Genomic DNA, 17,981 nt, shown 5'->3' on the forward strand with positions numbered 1-17,981 from the left:
CCTACCCACTTTGATGCATTTTTCAAATTTCGCCTTGGGGCGGAGTTATCTTTTCACAGGGGGGTAAGTTACACTTTAAGGATCGTCTGTTTTCCTGCTAATAAATGGCGTATTTGATAAATACAGCTACACAGTACAGGAGTAAGGGAATCACCTGATTTACACAGGTCTTCTTTAGTTTGTCTGGCCGGGGGGAGGGCACCAATTTTTTACGGGTGGCCATGGCCCCCTTGGCACCCCTCCTTGGTGGCACCCCTGCTGCCAGCGAAAATCTAAACATAAAATAATCCAAATAATACTTTAGGGTATTTTATGTCAAAATGCTCATCAACAAACATACATCTGCTCCTGTTGGATCTGAGGATGAAATCTTGACTTGATTTTATGTATTTTTTATTTTTAGAAATGTTTTTCGTTTTCACCATAAAAGCGTTCCATATTTCTAAAGATTTAAAATTTATGAAAATAAAATCCCCCTAAAAGGAATTACACTTTAATTCCCTTATAATTTGCATTATATCAAACATTTAATTTTGTTATTGCAATTCAAACATAAAAGAGAATTCATTTAAGAATATTTCACCTTATTGATATGTATTTAGCGATATTTTTAAAACAAATTTTCAAAAGGTTAAACTTAAACGTCACCCTTCTTTCACTCCAGGTGTGTTCAGTGCCGCTTTCGAGCAAAGACCTGGAGAAACGGATAGAGAAGGAGCTGGAGAAGTGGAGGAAAGACAAACCCTCGTCCACCTTTGACCCCAGGGGTCGCTGCCACGGGTTTCGGATGGCGTGGGCTCGGGCTCGGCAGAGGGAAGAAGAACGAGAGAGGAACCAGAGAGAAAAGGGGAACCTGTCCGTCCCTCTGGAGCGTTCCGCCTCCACTCTGTCGCTGTCGCCTTCCCTCCTTCACAAGAGGTGGAAGAAAGGAGGAAAAGTCAATGCCGGCGACCTGGAGAGAGGCAACAAAATCGTGAGGCATCTTTCGATGGGGGCAAAAGACGACTGGAGGAACTGGACTGATCTAGAACTTAAGAAGGTGCAGGGCGTCCAGGAGGAAGAGGACGTCCAGGAGGGACACAAAACCAAGACAGAGTTCAAAGAAAAGGAATCAGAGGAACGTTTAGAAGAACCCAAAGTTGAAAGTATAATAATAACAGAGCACAAAGAAGAAACAATAACAGTTAAACTGACTAATAAACAAGACGAAATCAAATCCACAGAAGAAGAAAGCCAACCAGGAAGTAGAACAACTTTAGAACAAAAAGAGGAACGTCCAGACAACGATCAGACTGCAGAAACCATTTCACACCCCACAGAAGTTTCATCTCCCATCATTCAAGAAACGCTGACAGATGAAAACCATCAAACATCTGAGGAGACAGAGACAGGAGAAAACCATCAAACATCTGAGGAGACAGAGACTGGAGAAAACCATCAAACATCTGAGGAGACAGAGACTGGAGAAAACCATCAAACATCTGAGGAGACAGGAGAAAACCATCAAACATCTGAGGAAACAGAGACTGGAGAAAACCATCAAACATCTGAGGAGACAGGAGAAAACCATCAAACATCCGAGGAGACAGAGACAAAGACAGAGACAGGAGAAAATCAAAGATCTGAGGAGACAGAGACAGGAGAAAACCATCAAACATCTGAGGAGACAGAGACAGAGATGGGAGAAAACCATCACACAGCTCTGGAGGACATCCAGACAGAAAAACAGGCAGAAAACAGGACGAACGCAGAGGCGGAGCTCCAAGGAAGCAAAGACTCAGGAGAAGAGACGATCAAACAAGCTGACGTGATACCAGAGGAGGAAACTGAAAACACACCTGAAGACCAGGCGGACACAGCTGCACAGGCCCCCGACACGGGAAGTGAGACCGATCTGGACCAAGACCAGGATCCTAAAACAGGCCCACGGCAGGAGCAAGAAGAAGTGATCACAGAAACAAAGGTAGAGACGTTTGATGAAAAACACCTCAGTGATGAGTCATCGGTAGAAACAACAGAAGAGTCCCACGAACAGGAGACAGAAACTCAGGGACCGGTAAAAAACGCAGCTGCACAGGACCGAGTGGATGCAGGAACAACACGAGCAGACACCGCGACAGAAACAGAAACACCAACGTTGCCCGAGAACGTCCAACGGAGACAGGAAACGGAAACCAAAGGTGCAGAAAGTGACGTAGAAGGACTCATAACAAACACGCCGGGCGAGACCCCTGAGCCAGACCTCAGAGAGACGGGCACCTGTGCTCCGACAGAGGAAACACAGACAGCAGCTCAGACGAGCGAGGGGGCCGCAGACCGTGTCGCTCCTGCGGGAACGAAGGAAATTTTAATGCAAAGTCCAGAGCTGAGTGAGGAGAGCTCGACGCCCGTAAACACCTCTGAAACGAGAGCCCCCGAACGACCAGAGAGTCCTTTCACTGCCGGAGGAGAGGAGGGAGAAGACACAGAGAAGGTTCAAGAAAACACAGCAGGAAAGGTTTTTGAACCGACGCTTACTGGCAGCAACAAACTAACCCAGGACAGAGACTCTCAGGCTGCTAAGGACCGGAGTCAAGCTCCTGGCCGTCGGAGCAGTTGTTCCTCCGGTGACGTCTGCATCCGCAAGTCGTCCAGCTCCAAGTTAACCCGTAGGCTGTCTGAGGACCTCTTCACCTCGCCGGAGAAAACAACCGTGATCAAAGAAGTGAAGACGATCCAAGCCGCTCCGGACGAGACGCCGACGGAGACGCTGCAGCCCGACACGTCCAAACGCTTCGGCCTCCTCCGCAAGCTGAGAGGAGAGACGCCTCGGAAAGACAAGCAGAAGAAGCCCAAACTGCAGGTGCCCAAGATCCTGATCCAGGACTTCAGCTACGTGACGGAGCCGGAGAGGCCGACAGAGGACAGACAGGAGGGAAAACTGAGCTCCAGGGAGAGGAGGAGGAGGCGGAGGGAGCAGGAGAGGAAGGAGAAGGAGGGGGAGAGGTTGAAAAAGAAGAAGGAGAGGAGGAAACCGCAGACCAGAGGGAAAGGTTTCCAGCAGGAAGGGAAAAGCTGTGAGGATGCGGCTCCTCCGGCAAAGACTGGATCACAGACACTTAGATTTTCTGCTTCTTATGCTGAATCTTACTTTTAAATCAAACAAAAAGTCTAAATTTTACTTCTTGAAGAGGCACTTGGTGGGTTTACAATTTAAAGATGTAAATAAATAAAAACATTTTTTAACGTAGTATGAAAAGCAAGTTTATTTCCTGTGTTTGGATCTAAATCGAACATCTTCGTGAAAAAAAACAAAAATAAACCGAAGTGGTTCATGTTTAGTTTCACATAATCACAGTCTTTTTCTTTCAAGTTCACTGTGAAAAGTCCTCGGTTCAAAATAAAAAATGAAATACTGCCCTCTGTGTGTTCAACCAGGCCCATTTCAGAAACTGCCCCGCAGGGTCCGAAATGTTCAAATTCTGCTTCAAGTACCCCAGGTGTCGAGGTGTAACGGCGCTCTCCCTCTCTGACCGTCACTCCGCCTCAGCGTCGTCCTCGCTGTCGCTCGCCAGCACTTCCTGTGTCGTCACCGGCTGCGTGCTCATCTGAGGGGACGGAGGAAGAACCGATCCGAAGAAGAGGGAGCGGAACTGCGAGAGGACAACAGACGAAGGAATTTTATTTAAACGGTAAACAGATGTTGAACAGATGAGATACTTTGACACTGATCAGCCGGTCAGAAATGTTGACACTTTTATTAGTAAGAATTAAATGGTCGGGTCAGAGCTTTAGAAGTGAGGTTCTGTGGACGAGTTGTGAACGATTAACATCTTACCTGTTGTAGATCTGCAGGTCAAATTCTCACATTCACTTTTAAAGATTGGGGCTAGGGCTGGGCGATAAGGCTGACAAATGTATCACTATAAGAGCTTCATATCAGTCAGTATCAATAAATGTTGATTAGTTTTTTGTTTTTTGCCTATTTGAAATAAAAACCAGTAGAAAAAAAGGCTGATTAACTCTGCCAAACTGGTGACATTACCATTTCTCTTTTATCCACAACTTCCTCTTGATCTGTTGCATCATTTTCTCCCTTCACTCCACATTGTTCTTTTTTATATTTTTAAGCAGTTATGTTGCTAGTTTACCAAAGCGTTAACTTTTGCCACCAACCTTACTAAGCTGGACCATGAGCGGTTGAGCGGTTAAAGCCTTTCCTCTGCCTACATCCCCCAGAATGCCATGTGGTTCTGAATAGGAGTTCAGTGAAGTTATCAAAGTTCTGCCAGACGTATTTTCTACCGATGATCACGTCTATGATGATAAATCATTTTTGTTTTATCGCCCAGCCCCAACTGTGGCCGTGTCCAAATTCAGAGACTGGGTCCTCCGAAGGCTGAATTTGTCGGCCTCTTAAGTCACTGTGCCACGCCTCCGGTGACATAAGAGGCCGACAAGGACGGGTCCAATGGATCCTTCTTGGCCCAGCCTGTCCCATAATGCATTGCGGGGGCTGACCGGAGATTTTTTCTGCTCGTAATGGGCGGATGGAGCAAAGCCTATAGTTTTATATAAAAATCTGGTGATATAAAAATTAAAGTGGTTGTGTTGTTAATGTTTTTGTCATTTGTATTGATGTGCTTTTTATTATTTATTATTCTTTTTTGTCTTATTCTTGTCAGAAATCAAACGAGCTGGTGTAGCAAAATAAACAAGCATGTATGGCGGGTCCCTTAGATCTTCAAATACTGCCTTTAAGCTAATTTTGTTGTTTTGTGGTTTTAATAAAACTAATATATTAATATTTTGCTAATTGTGATCCATCACATCGAAACAAGTATTAAGTTCAAAAATGGAATGTGAAGAAATGGGCAGATGTAGGGTTTTGACTTAAACGTGTGCAAAAATTGCATTTTGTCAAAATATAATGCCTTATCTATGTATCATTTGAAAGAACTGTCTGAAATATAAATGCTAAAAAATTTTGAAGCATTTTTTGAGAAGTAGCAACAAAAAAATGATTTTGAGGGAAATCGCTTTAAACTTTTGAATTTTTCCCTGTGAGCTAGCAATGTTTTTGTTTTTTTCCAACTGGGAAATCTTAATATACTGTACAAATACTATTTGAGGGAAATCGCTTTAAACTTTTGAATTTTTCCCTGTGAGCTAGCAATGTTTTTGTTTTTTTCCAACTGTGAAATCTTAATATACTGTACAANAGAGTTCAGCTGGTGTCTTGGCTTTCCATGCCTTTTTACACCTCCCTTTCTTCATGTGTTCAATATGTTTTCCCTGTGCCATTCCACATTATTACAAATAACTTCATTTCTGGACATYTATGGTTTGATTTCTTTGTATGTATGGATCACTTGGGTTGTACCGACATCTGGTGAAAATTTCATGTYATTAGCACCTCTAGTAATATGTTTACTGAGAAAAATGGTGACGTGTTCAATACTTATTTTAACCACTGTATCTTTGTTCATAACGTTATTTGAACTCATCTTTCTCTGATTGCAACACAAAATAATCTAAACAAACATCTGATTCTTCCCTACAATCTGTGTTGTGCAGTCTGTTGTAGCAATGCTCTGTTCATGTTCAATTTCCCCCTTTGACATCACTTCCTGTTACTTCATGTGCAAAAATCTCAACAACTGTTCATCTTACTGCCATGATTTTTTAAAATCAAAACATTAGAAATTTTATATTTCAAAACATGCGTTCATATTCGTGACATCATTGTCATGTCACAGGCACTTTTAAGCAGGTGTGCAATGACTAAATCACTATTGATTGTGGGGGTGGGGAGGCAAAATTTTTGAAAGGGGTGAACTATATGTAGTTTTCCTTAAAAAATGTTGGATTAGCTTTTTTGTTCACTAAATTTGCTAATAATAAAATGTCACCATATTATTTATTTGGGGCACAATCTCTATTTTTTTATATGGAGATTGTCCCCACTACCACCCAGCGTTTCTGCCTGTWCTTAGAAATTAAATTAAGAAGGGTTTCAGAGACTTGCAACGACTCTGTGACAAATTGAGAGAAACGACAAATTGTCTTGGCAAATACTTTGGGGACTCCCTTATGCAGTTTTAGGCCAAAATATGCAGCCCAGTCAAATACTAGTTTACCATTCTACAAATAGAGATAATAAAACTATGGTGATCAGTACCAGTTTAAGATTATTCAAATCAGACCTTAAGTGTGCTAAAACACACAAMAAATTTCAACATGTCATTATCCAAGTCCTTCATTGCACCTTACTTTGGATTTAAATGGCAAAGTAGCAACTAAATGTTTCGGATAAAATGCACAAAATGAAGTGATCACCAGAAAGTGCGAAGGGAGTTTTGACAGTCAGGTAGTCTGGAGCTCACAGGTGTGTGCTAGGTTTATTTAAAAAGCACCACTAAAAACAAATAAAAAGATTTAAAAAGGTAACTATATACATCAATAAAATAGCATCATTTCCAAAACTTAGGGAACAGCTGAATATAAAAAAATGACAGAAATAAGAAAATGTATACATCTATAATAAAAAACAGTTAATGAGAATAGGTTTTTTTATTTTTTATATTATTTTATTTTATTTTATTTTATTTTTTTGCTGTTTTTTCTTTTTCATTGAGGGGAGTAATTTGCAGCATTTGAGTGAGTAAAAAAATAAAGCTAAATGTTTTATACTGTCTTTATGTTGCTAACGTGCTATTACAATGTAAAGTATAAATGTGACCCATCACATCGAAACGAGGATTAAGTCCAAATTTGGAATGTGGAGAAATAAGCAGATATAGAGTTTTGATTTAAAYGGGTGTAAAATTTGCATTTTGTCAAAATATATTGAACTAAAGCCTTATCAATGTATCATTTGAATGAACTGTCTGAAATATAATCCTAAAACAATTTTTTTGAAGTATTTTTCTGAGCAGTAGCAACAAAAAAACAGATTGTGAGGAAAAACGCATTAAATGTTAGACTTTTTCTCTGTGAGCTGGCAATGTTTTTGTTTCGTTCCAACTGTGAAATCTTAATATACTGTACAAATACTATTTGAGGTTTCCTCTTTATATTGACATCAAAATTTACTCACTAAATTTACATAAAATTAGGATTCAGACCAAATAGTAATGTATTATTGTAACCAACGAGACAAATTAAGTCATCTGTATGGATTTACTTAAGATGTCAGAATGATCCAGGTATCAAAATGAAGCTTTTAAAGCAGGAATCTGAAAATGTGATTAGATCGTTTTGACCAAATTTGACTTAATCCTCATTTCTATATGATGGTCACAATTTAGATTTATTTTGGCTTCTGTTTAGTGACGTCGCGGTTGCTAGGCAACAGGACGCACACCGGGGTAAGGGCAGGATTAAAGCAGAAGGCTAGACCGTCCAAACTCACAGCCACTTTTTTCCGGTCTTCGAGGTCGACCAAGGACCCGGCCCACCTAGACCTGGTACACAAACCTTTTTATTAGGTGGTCTGTCCGTCGCTTCCTCCTCCTCCTCCTCTCCCTCCTCTTCCTCGCTGTGCTTTCTGGTCCTGTGACCGGCTGCCGAGGACGTGGATGGTTCTGCGGTGGATGGACCCGGTGCGACACTGGTATCCATGGCGATGAGATAAGAGTCGATGTCGTCGTTCATGAAGTCGTCGGGAGGCGGCGGCTCTGCCTGCGCTCTGAGGAGACACGAGTCAGAAAGAACGATGCTGTGAAGTTAAGAGGGAAGAACATCAAGGTTTGTTCTCCTCCTGGTCAGGAGTGGTGGTAGCTGAGAGTCAGCCCAAACACCACAGATCACATGTGAGCTGTGTTCAGAGCTGTAGCTTGCCGGGCGGTGAGGGACACGCCGCTTTCTTTTTCATTTGGCAGAAAAACAACAGAGTACAAAAATGCTGCCACGTTTGGCACCTTGCCATCAAAACGACAACAAAACATCAACAGAGGTCGATCAGGAGTTTAAAGTGAAACACAAAGCGGGTAATCTAAATCGCCTGCCGCTGAACAAAATCAACCCAGTCTGCTAAAATAACAGATATATGTCCCCGTTCTCCACCAGGTGGAGCACAAGTCACTTCCTGTCTGTGACTGAAAGCTTTGGCTAAAACATGAAACACGTTCATTTTGTCACTTTTTGTAAATCTGACAGCTGATGTATTCATTTTAAAGAAAGAAAAATAAATCCAAGTTTTCCACTGACTGATCATTTAGCAACGTTTTATAAAATCAAATGAAATATRTTATATTATATAGTACTTTAACACRATACATTARTTTAACAGTTTTAAATTAAAGACCTGGACAGCCTGGACCTCAGGACTAACCTGATCCTCTCATCATCACTGTTTAATATTTTCACAGACTGCTGTTTGAAATTACCTTAAAGGAGACATATGATTTTAAATCGTTCAGTTTGGGTGTCTGTAAAGTGAAACTGTAACGTTTAGGTCTAGGTTCTACCTTATTGTAACTCCACAAGCCCCTCTTTCACCACWTTAATGAGTTGTGTCTCAAATCAACTCGTTTTTGAGGCTGTCTCTTTAAATCCAAACAAGRTSCTTCWCACTCYGCCCCCCTCCAGCTTCCAGACTGGTCCATTCTAGTTTGATAGAGGTGTTTACGACTGTATAGCAGCACAGACACATTTTATTTACAAATTAAAAGATGTCATAAAGGGAAGACTTGTTCATCCGGCCTCACATGTTGGAGCCAGAGTCTGACTCAAAGCAAGAGGCGAATGAAGACGATCAAACTGTAGTTGGTAAGTCCAGACCTTACTTAGACGTTCTTTTGCAAATAATTTGGCATAATTGTCGAGAACTCATCATAGAAAATAGATAACACTAAACAATTTGAAAAGTACGAACCAAACAGAATATAAAGATATCTACGCAGCACCAATTGACTAAATTAAACATTTCTGCACTCCTAGTAACTCAAATTACACAACAAAATGTACTTAACAGCTAAAAAGTGGATTCTGCGTGATATGTCCCCGTTAAATGTGTTTTTTAAATTATTGTTATTTTTAATAATAAATAAGAATCAATCGATTGATTCATTTGTTTATTTACCTTCGACTCTCGTTGTCCTGGACGTTGTGATCATCTGAAAGCGTGGCCAGTACAAAGTTCCCCTCCAGGACGCTGTCTGTCACTGAAAGCACCACGGGGCTGCAAATACACACACACACACATATAAACACACACATCAACACAAAAAAGCAAAAGACCTGTTATAAGATGTGAAAACATGCACTCACCTGCCTGGCTCGTTAAAGTACACAGACACAGGGAGGCCGGTGGACTCTGCAAACACCAACAAACCCTGAAAAGAAGAACAAAAATAAATAAATAAATAAAAAAGAGAGTAATAAATCTAAATCTGTCTAATAACCAGCCCATCTTTGGGATATTTGTCTCACCCGAAGCTCCTTCAAACAAAACGTGATGCTGTTGTGAGCTTTGGCCTCAAAATGGTCGAACTCGTCTGAAGCCAGACACATCTCAGTGAGCATGGCTCTGGACCGCTCTGAGGAAAACATATGAAGAAACAACCAACTTATAATTCTGATTTACAGGTTTACTTTCTGCTAATGTAAAGTCGAAAATGAAGTCAAGATTATTTAAACACTTATTGCATYATTTCCTGTCATTAAAAGCCATCTGATAACTTTTTTTTAATCTGTGTAACAGAGTTTCTTTAAAATGTGATGATGTAACGGCAAGAATTACGACCAGTTTGACTTCTGCTGCTGTGACAGCCGAACACCTAACCAAAAGCAAAATGGCACCTGCTTCGTCCTCCACGTGGTTCCTGACCCACATCCGTTCATCGCTCACCGTCACCGTCACCTCGTCCACGGACGGAGGGAAGTGGACGACCGTGTCCACCAGGACTCTGAGGGCAGAAGACGATGAGCAGGACAAACACTGAATCTACAGTTCATGTCTTCACTTGGAAATACAGTAAAACAACAGATTTTAATTCCTTTTTTAAAAGATTGTTTTGAGCTAATGAGACTGCTGAGGAGTTTAGATGTCTGGATTTAATCACTGTCGACGTTGTGAGTGGCAGCAAAGAACAAGGTACCRGGGAGACCAGCTGGTTTGGAGACATTGACAAAAAGAACTGAAAGTAGCAGAGATGAAAACTATTGGTTAGATTAGGAATGAGATAATCAGAGGTACAATATATGTTGAACCACTGGAGGATAAAGTTAGAGAGACCAGACTGATGGTTTGGACATGTCCAGAGGAGGGACAGTGCAGCTGCCAGGAAAAGACAAGGACATACAGTATAGTTAGAGGATGTGGAGGACAATGACTCTGATAATTTGAGTCTCTTCCAGTAAATTTAACAGTGATTATAAAAACAATTCAAGTCTAAATTAGGATAATTTATGGGAAACACTTTTCATTTTTATAAATAAGTATTTTTTTCTTGTTTACACAGTAACGATTCTAATTATTCTAATCTAAGAATGGCCCCCTTCCCACTTACACACTTTGTTTTGAATATTGTTGTTGTAGTAATGTAATCTTCATGCATCGTTTCAGTTCAACAAGAGCTTTAAAACATYATTAGAATTCCAAAACAGGACCTACATCAATTAAAAAAACAAGTCGTAAAAAAAGTTGTTCTCTAATTAATACATCTTCTCGTCTTTCATTCAAATTATTAAAGAAAAAATAGACAAGAAACCAGTTTCAGGAGTAAAAAACAAGATTCTGTTTGAGGAAAACTAAATTAGTTCTGACAGAACTGTTGCATGATGGGACTTTTATTGTTGTTACAGTGTAATAAAGCACTAAATCCTCCGATAGAACAACAAATAAATAAAACAAATGCCAACAGACAAAAAAAATGATAGGAGGAAAGAATGATGAAAWAAAACATTAAGAAATACAGTTTAAGACCTAAAATGGAAACAATGAAAATATTTAAATCTTTTAAGGCCTACATAATTGAGATGATTAAATTTAGGACTTTTTATGACTTTATAAAACCCTATAGAAACTTTACTATTTTTATTATTATCTTTTTGCACATGTTGGTTGTGTATGGTGCTGTTTCAGTAACCAGTTGGTAAATTCTGAAAAACTACAGTTTTAAAAAGCTCAGCAAAGAAAAGAAAGGAAAACAAATGACTTGAAAGACCTGGGCTGAGCTCTGAAGACGTTCACACAGCTGTCTTTATCAAACACGGCCTGTAGGCTTTCACTGTCCTGGTAGGACAGGTTGTGTGTCTTTAGGAGGCCTGCAGAGGAAAATACCAGCATAATGACAAAACAACAGAATCAACTCCCAGCAGCTCTAATCAGCATTAAACGTGTCGACGTGAATCGTTCAGCTCCCGAGTTACCGTGTTTGCAGTGCAGGGTGAAAGTCAGGCGGTCCTTTGCTTCGTCGAGCTCAATATGACACTTTTCCACCGTTTTCTCTAAAGTTGCCACAGACCTGAACACCGTCTGCACGCTCTGTTACACACAGGAACAGAGGAAGGAGACAAACACAATGAGGACAGCAGCTTGTTTATGTCAAGTGAAATGTCATAACTGATCTGAGGCGCATAAACAACTTAAACTGGTCATTTTCATAAACTATGGGGGGACAAGGGGACGGTCTGTTTTAGTTTGTGAGATTATCTACAACTGTCAGCAGGAGGAAGTCACCAGAGGTTTTGCAAAAAAAAAAAAAAAAAAAAAGTTCACATTGATAACCACAACCTTCTGGTGGCAACATGGCAGAGAAGATAGCGTTTAAAGAAGGAGCACAAATGAAACGCTCATGAGGTCGTTCAGCTTTTTTCTCTCTCTCTCTGCTGGGAAGCTTTTAACTGAATGACAGAATCACAGAAACTGAAGACGTCCTTCTGCCAAGAACTGAACGGTAAGACTGAAGGTGTTTAAACTAACGCTTGAGTCGTCAAACTGAAGCAGGTCTAACGCCATGACGTGACAGGATGTAGCTGCACTTTAGGAAAAATGTGAGACATGGTTCAAACATTTAGCTCTTTTATGACAAAAAGGAAAACAAACCAATTTAAAGAAAGCTAGTAACTGTATAAAAACAAAAACTAACATAAGGTAAATAAAGCACCTTTATCCTTCAGGTCTTTACGATTTGCTTTCAAAGTTGATCATATTCAAATGAGCTGACATGTACTGAAAAGTATCATCAGATATYGTCCAAGATTAACCTTCAGGGTGGATATAGCTCGCTAGCAGCCTCACATTAAAGACCTATCCACGTCATCATTTACCCAGAAAGCTTTGCATGTAAATAAAATGGATCAGYCCGTGTAACGTATTTTTAAACTTTTAGTTTAAAATTAATAAAAACTAAACATACTACAGTATTTTTAGTCTTTATTTTACAGTTAAAATACGTTTATCAAATAAAGTCTAACGTTACAACTAATCATGGATCCCTTTAAGCTTTTTCAGAAGATGATTGTTGTATTCAATGATTTTGCAGTTTTAGCAGAAAACGCTCCAATAGTTACTGTTTTTCTGCAAAACAGTGAATATTTGAAGAAACAAGAAAAAGTTTCAAAGAGATTACGAGGGGTAAAAAATAAATAAATAAATAACCGGTGAGACAAATAAGAACAAAACGATTCAGACAGTAAATAACGTGTCTGTCCTCTCACACCTTTATGGCTATCTTACAGCGGAAGTCGAGCCCTCTGCGGATGGAGTACCTGCACAGGAAACAGCAGAGGAAAGATGCATTTAGGGTCTGTGATGAATGAGACGTTCACTGACCCAGTCAAACACACACAGGGAGAGACTGCACCTGCTGAAGAAGAGCGGTGCAAACAGGAAACAAGCATAAGCCGACCGAGAGGAGTTCACAGACCGCAGGGCCAGCTATGAGAGAGAGAGAAAAAAAACACAACAATCAGCATCGTTCATTGACGCAAAGTGTGAACTAACAGGAAGCGAGCGKGCTGTGTGCACAGCAGGAAGTGTTGGTGTATCTAACAGAAGTTGTTACCCCGTCTCCTTCATGAGGCTCCACGTACAGCTCGTCTCCAATCCTGGACAGAGAGTGGATGGCTTTGGCCAGGACTGAAAGGTACACGCACACACGCACACACGCACACACGCACACACACACACACACACACACACACACACACACACACACACACACACACAAAAACACAGCTCAAAGTCAAGTTTTAGCAAAAACAGTGTCAAACAAACCGTGGGACTGTTGCTACCTTTCACGTTTCCTCCCGTCACGACACACTGCATCTCTAAACTTTTTTTCCCGTCAAAATTAGCAAACCAGGTTTAAAAAAAGCTGAACAAAACCAGCCTCCGCCACTCATTCGGATAATTAGGTTTGTGTAACGGGTCTGAAGAGTACAAACCCTCCCGCAGAGAACATATTTGTTTGCTTGTTGTTTACATTTTTATTAGTGATAATCGCTCGATTCTTTCGCCCATCCTGTCTCCTCTTGTTTACGCCGCCACAACACGCTTCCGTAATGTGGACCAATCAGAAAGAGGCAAGAGAGGAAAGGGGCGCGGTTTCATCTCTGCGCATGCGCAATCTATTGTACAGGTTTTTTAATCAGTTTATTTAATTTGTTTATGCGCGTGTATCTATAAAGTGGGGTTATTTTGGCATGAAGTACGTTCTAAATACATAAAATGAACCATTGCTCTTAAAAAAGTCGACTTTATGGAAATCTGTATGATGATGCATGCTCCTGTGATATCAACTCAAACAAGTTTCTTTTTCAAGTGTTCTTGAAAGCTTTAAATACGCATTTTTTTCTTGCTCAATGGAGTCTGAAACAGTTTTSTACACCGTAACGTTCCTATTTCTGATATCATTTGCAAAGCCCTCACATTGAAGTTGCATGCTGATTTGAGGATCTTGTCAAAACACAGATGTTTCACTTTTAGTTTGTTCACAAGAAAAACTTGAATTTGTGCGCGGTACTGTATAGTGGATGTAAAAGCCTCAAATTCTACATTTACTAGCATATATCCTGCACAGCTGCTGGTTGCAAAAGTGTGCACACCCTGAAACTGATATTAATTACCGCCTTCTAAGGCATGAGTCTGTCAGCAGGCCACGCCTTGAACAGGTCATCTCTCCCACCTGTCAGATTATTTAGGCTTTCTTCAGGCAAAAACACAGATTCCCAACAGGTGGATACAMACTCGCCCTACTCCCTCAGTTTACGCGTTCCTGCGGAGGTTTGGCCATATTTGAGTATATTTAAGTATTATTTAAGTCCCGTCTGAAACCAATTAGGTACCAGGGCTAGTGACTTATTAAGCCATCCACAGCATSCTTGCAGACTTGAGCAGCAAGTGCAGCACGAAATAGTGGTCGGTATAGAGCATGGGACGTACAAATATAAGTTCCACATATGTTTTGTACACATTTTACTAAGTAAACACCACCCAATATAATTTCACATAGGCTACAAATCATGTTCAATTCAAACTTTATTAAAGACACAGAACAATGGTCCRCATTTAAAAAAAAGATGAAAGGAAACATTTAAAAAATAAAGAAAAAATAAATAAATTATTTAAAAAACGTTAAAAGCGCAATCATTTTTGACAAGTTATCACACTGTTTGTTACAAATACAGTCATATCTGAAAACTCTCTAAAATGTGGGCCTATTTAAATGTTTACTATGGTTTGTTTAGGACTGTTACCATGGTGACGACAGCTTCCTGTTCCGGYGGTGTGAGGAGATCCAAGCGGAGGGTGTAAACAGCACAGCGCCATCAAGAGGACTGAGTGCAGCTGCCAGGGGGGCTTCACGGTGAGTGAAGTGTGGGGAGCAGGGCGAGTGTGTGAGAGGGTCTTCATCAGATTTAATCCGGACTCTGCTTCGCCCATTACAAAACCTTTACCTGTGTAATTCACACGACAGTTTTTCTGTTGTTTTGTTTATTTTTAAATGTAACTACTTGTTTTTTAGTCATTTATATATGAAAACATTCAGCTCATCACTTTTATTAATCTTGCTCTGTTTATGTCTTCTTGTGCTAATTTTAAGATACTTTTAGCTTTAAGCTAGTACTTTAGTTTTTTTGGCTAACATTAGCTACTTTTAGCTAGTTTTCTGCTTCTTTTAACAACTCAGTTTTAGCTTCAAATGTCGGCATTCATGCTGTATTTTAACAAAAATGCAATTTCTTGTCTTTTTTTGCGAGAAGTTATTATTTTCTTGATTCGGATGTTCGTTTGGGTTCACTGGGATTTTAGAAACAAAATGAATTCCTCTTCATCACCTGATGATTTTATTTACCCCCAAAAGAAACAGGAGCTGTTAATCAGTCCGTTTCAATTCCAGGTGAAGAAAAGCYGCCCCACATCATGATGCTGCCACCACCWTGTTTCACTGTGTGCACGCTGTGCTTTTGATGATCCACAGTGTTTTTACTACATATTTGGATCAGGACAGCTAAGCTTTGTTTCAGGTGGATCAGRGTCACACAGGTGTGTGAAGACAAACCAAGCTGTAGTTAAATCAAAAGKTGATCAACAAATGATTAGTTTAATGGTTGGTTTGTGTAAATKAATGTTTTTATGGATAATAGATGTAAGTATTCATGGGTCTTTGTGCAACTACAACTCTAACTTTTCAATCCAATTCAAGATGGCCGCCACAGCTAACCACCATTAGCCAACAAACTGTCATGCTGGGTCAGTCAGCTGCTATTAGACTTCTTCAACAACAGTAAAAACACAAAAAAAATAAGAACAGAGTACAGAGGACACTGGAGTATAGAGGACAGTTTTTAATTTATTTCAAAAGAAAGACTAAATGTCTTCAGTCACTAGTTAAGAGGCGCAGTGGGGAGAAAGAGGGTGTGTGCGTGCACATGTAGATAGAGTCAGCGAGAAATAGGAAGGAAGGGCGATTTTAAAACATGAGTCTGAGGGAGCGTCGTTGTCAAAGCAAAAAAAATTAAAATAAAAATTATCTCACCTTGCTGGTTTGTCTCGTTTGTCTGCTTCAGCGTGTTACGATCTGAGGAACGAGAAGTGTCTCTCCGCCCATCACCGGGGACATAAGTCTGACCCAAACAAGCTGGTGTGTTCAAACTGTGGGACTTTGAGTGGAAAGGAGAGACTTTTAAAAGGACAACAGATTGTGAGGATTTGTGCCAAAACCTCAGAAAGGGAAAGGGTTCGTTTGGAAATCTTTAAAAGACTCAGGAAGATTAAGCAGCAAGATGTGGGTTTACTTTTGTAACAAGGAACTGTCGACGTAATGGAAGGAGATCGGAGTGTCCAAAAACAACAAAAAACAACCCCTGTTTAGCTGGAGACACTGCACTGTTTACATGTGTTTTTCTAGGACTTAAAGGACTGAAAGATGAGAAGTTCCAGTTCCTCGATGTCTCAGTCACCTCAGCCGACAGACTCGCAGGACTTGTTGCAGTCTATGCTGCAGAAACTGAAGATCCAGCCAGGAAAAGATGGTCAGGCACACCTGCAGACACCTGGATCCCCTCCAGAAGCCTTCACCGTGGGACCAGACAGGGAGAGAGGAGGGCCTAACCACCAGGAAGTTGACAACAAGCCAATGATTAGCTTTGATTTTGACATCTCCCCCTCTAAGAAGGCTCCAGTCTCTGCTGGAAGGTTTGCACAGCAGCCAGGTCCTGGTCATTATGTGGGAAGGGGTTGGACTTCTTTCGCCTCACAGAAAGTGGACCTTGATGAAGACACCGGTGAGAGGCGGGTGCCGGTGGGTTCCCCCACCCAAATTAAATTCTCCCCCAAAGGAACAGGGCAGCTGTTCCCTGGACCCTCCAAGGACGTTAGTCTCACCAGCTTCAAGAGCACCGATGGGAGTTCTGGCAAATCCATGATGGCAAACCACGTTCCTCTGAACACGAACCAGAGCTTCACACCCATATGGTCCCATGCCAACACAGCTGGTGAAGAAAGTCAAGTGTTGCATGCAGAAAACGGAGGAACTGATGGTTCAAAAGAAAGCACAGACGTGCAAATTTTCTCTGGCAACCAAGTGACGACGAACACCAGGAAAAAKCATCCGTCTGTGAATAAAAAAAAACGATGGACGCAGAAGATTAGGGAGAGATGGAAGGAGAAGCTCTCCAAGAAAGAAAGAGAGGATGAAGGAGATCAGAGGACAGAGGAGCAAGGAGCTCAGGTGAGATTTCATGACTTATTTTATTTATCAAAGCATTACAAATAAGTGATTTTAAACTGAGCTTTATTGTTGGACAGATTTCAACAACAAACCAGGCAGCGATGGCAGGAAACTTTACAAACACGCCCAGTAACCACAGAGAAAGGAGCCTTCCTTCGCTGAGCAGCTGCTCTCCCAGTAAAACATTTCCTTCACAAACTGAAAACACTACGGACAGCATCAGGTATGAAACAAGCAAATGTGTTCAAACTCGTTCTGCAGAGCTCAAGGAGCTCYCCGGTTGGTTTTTACTTTAGTTTGTATCTGTTCCTTAAAAGCATCATCAGGTAGATATGAAAGGTATTTGACGTGGTTCCAATCACAATATTTTGTTTTGCTGCTAACGTGCCAAGAAACACCCTCATCACACCTTCATCGATGTGTGAGGCTTTTCATGATGAGGCCGTACAAGGAAACAAAATCTAACAATCGTGATGCACAGAGAAGTCAGTCTGTACAAACTGATGTCTTCTTCCAGGTCTAAATAAACACAAACTGATTTWAAAAAAGTCACATTTACTTTACTGCTCACAAAACAGAGTTTACACGCAACTCCTCAGATTGAAGAAGTGTTTTGGTTAAAAAAACGAAACATTTGGACAAAGAAAAACCCGTCCAGAGGACCTGACTCAACCTTGTTAGACTTTCTAAGTCTTTAGCCTTATATACTTCAAAAATTAGCCATAGAAAAATAAGTTAAAATAATTCTTTTCAATTTTTTTCAAATTCAAATTTGTATTTATTCATTTCATTAAAAAAACACGTTACCTACAACAAAAC

General features: G+C 40.6%; 3 protein-coding genes across 3 annotated transcripts in view; 2 read left to right on the top strand and 1 right to left on the bottom strand.

Annotated features, from left to right (window-relative positions):
- The window catches only part of tbc1d10c (TBC1 domain family, member 10C), a 10,314-nt gene extending 7,085 nt beyond the window's left edge, over positions 1-3,229 (top strand). Inside the window, exons 8-9 of the mRNA XM_014003147.1 lie at positions 665-1,492; positions 1,628-3,229. Coding sequence (XP_013858601.1) covers positions 665-1,492; positions 1,628-3,136 — 2,337 coding nt within the window. The 3' untranslated portion in view covers positions 3,137-3,229. The remainder of the gene's footprint in view (positions 1-664; positions 1,493-1,627) is intronic.
- On the bottom strand, positions 3,228-13,518 carry rad9a (RAD9 checkpoint clamp component A). Its single transcript, XM_014006796.1, has 12 exons — positions 13,222-13,518; positions 12,993-13,066; positions 12,792-12,865; positions 12,648-12,696; positions 11,356-11,470; positions 11,151-11,250; positions 9,784-9,890; positions 9,415-9,521; positions 9,253-9,317; positions 9,065-9,163; positions 7,459-7,669; positions 3,228-3,632 (listed from the first exon to the last, which is right to left on the bottom strand). The coding sequence occupies exons 1-12, from the start codon at positions 13,253-13,255 to the stop codon at positions 3,516-3,518; spliced, it is 1,152 nt and encodes a 383-aa protein (XP_013862250.1). The 5' UTR covers positions 13,256-13,518; the 3' UTR covers positions 3,228-3,515.
- A 1,168-nt stretch (positions 13,519-14,686) lies between these two features.
- The window catches only part of zgc:113229 (uncharacterized), a 9,597-nt gene continuing 6,302 nt past the window's right edge, over positions 14,687-17,981 (top strand). Inside the window, exons 1-3 of the mRNA XM_014006805.1 lie at positions 14,687-14,795; positions 16,000-17,162; positions 17,240-17,385. Of these exons, the coding sequence (XP_013862259.1) occupies positions 16,359-17,162; positions 17,240-17,385 (950 nt within the window). The 5' untranslated portion in view covers positions 14,687-14,795; positions 16,000-16,358. The remainder of the gene's footprint in view (positions 14,796-15,999; positions 17,163-17,239; positions 17,386-17,981) is intronic.

The sequence above is a fragment of the Austrofundulus limnaeus genome, unplaced genomic scaffold (assembly GCF_001266775.1).
Source record: "Austrofundulus limnaeus strain Quisiro unplaced genomic scaffold, Austrofundulus_limnaeus-1.0 Scaffold1, whole genome shotgun sequence".
NCBI classification, from domain to species: domain Eukaryota; kingdom Metazoa; phylum Chordata; class Actinopteri; order Cyprinodontiformes; family Rivulidae; genus Austrofundulus; species Austrofundulus limnaeus.

What these genes read in the sequence shown, in the direction of transcription:
- rad9a (XM_014006796.1), bottom strand. Translation starts at nt 13,255, where the DNA reads ATGCAGTGTGTCGTGACGGGAGGAAACGTGAAAG. An exon ending in GCTGTAAGATAGCCATAAAG is followed by an intron (nt 11,471 to 12,647) that starts GTGTGAGAGGAC and finishes TGTGTGTAACAG; the next exon opens with AGCGTGCAGACGGTGTTCAG. An exon ending in CCACGTGGAGGACGAAGCAG is followed by an intron (nt 9,522 to 9,783) that starts GTGCCATTTTGC and finishes TGTTTTCCTCAG; the next exon opens with AGCGGTCCAGAGCCATGCTC.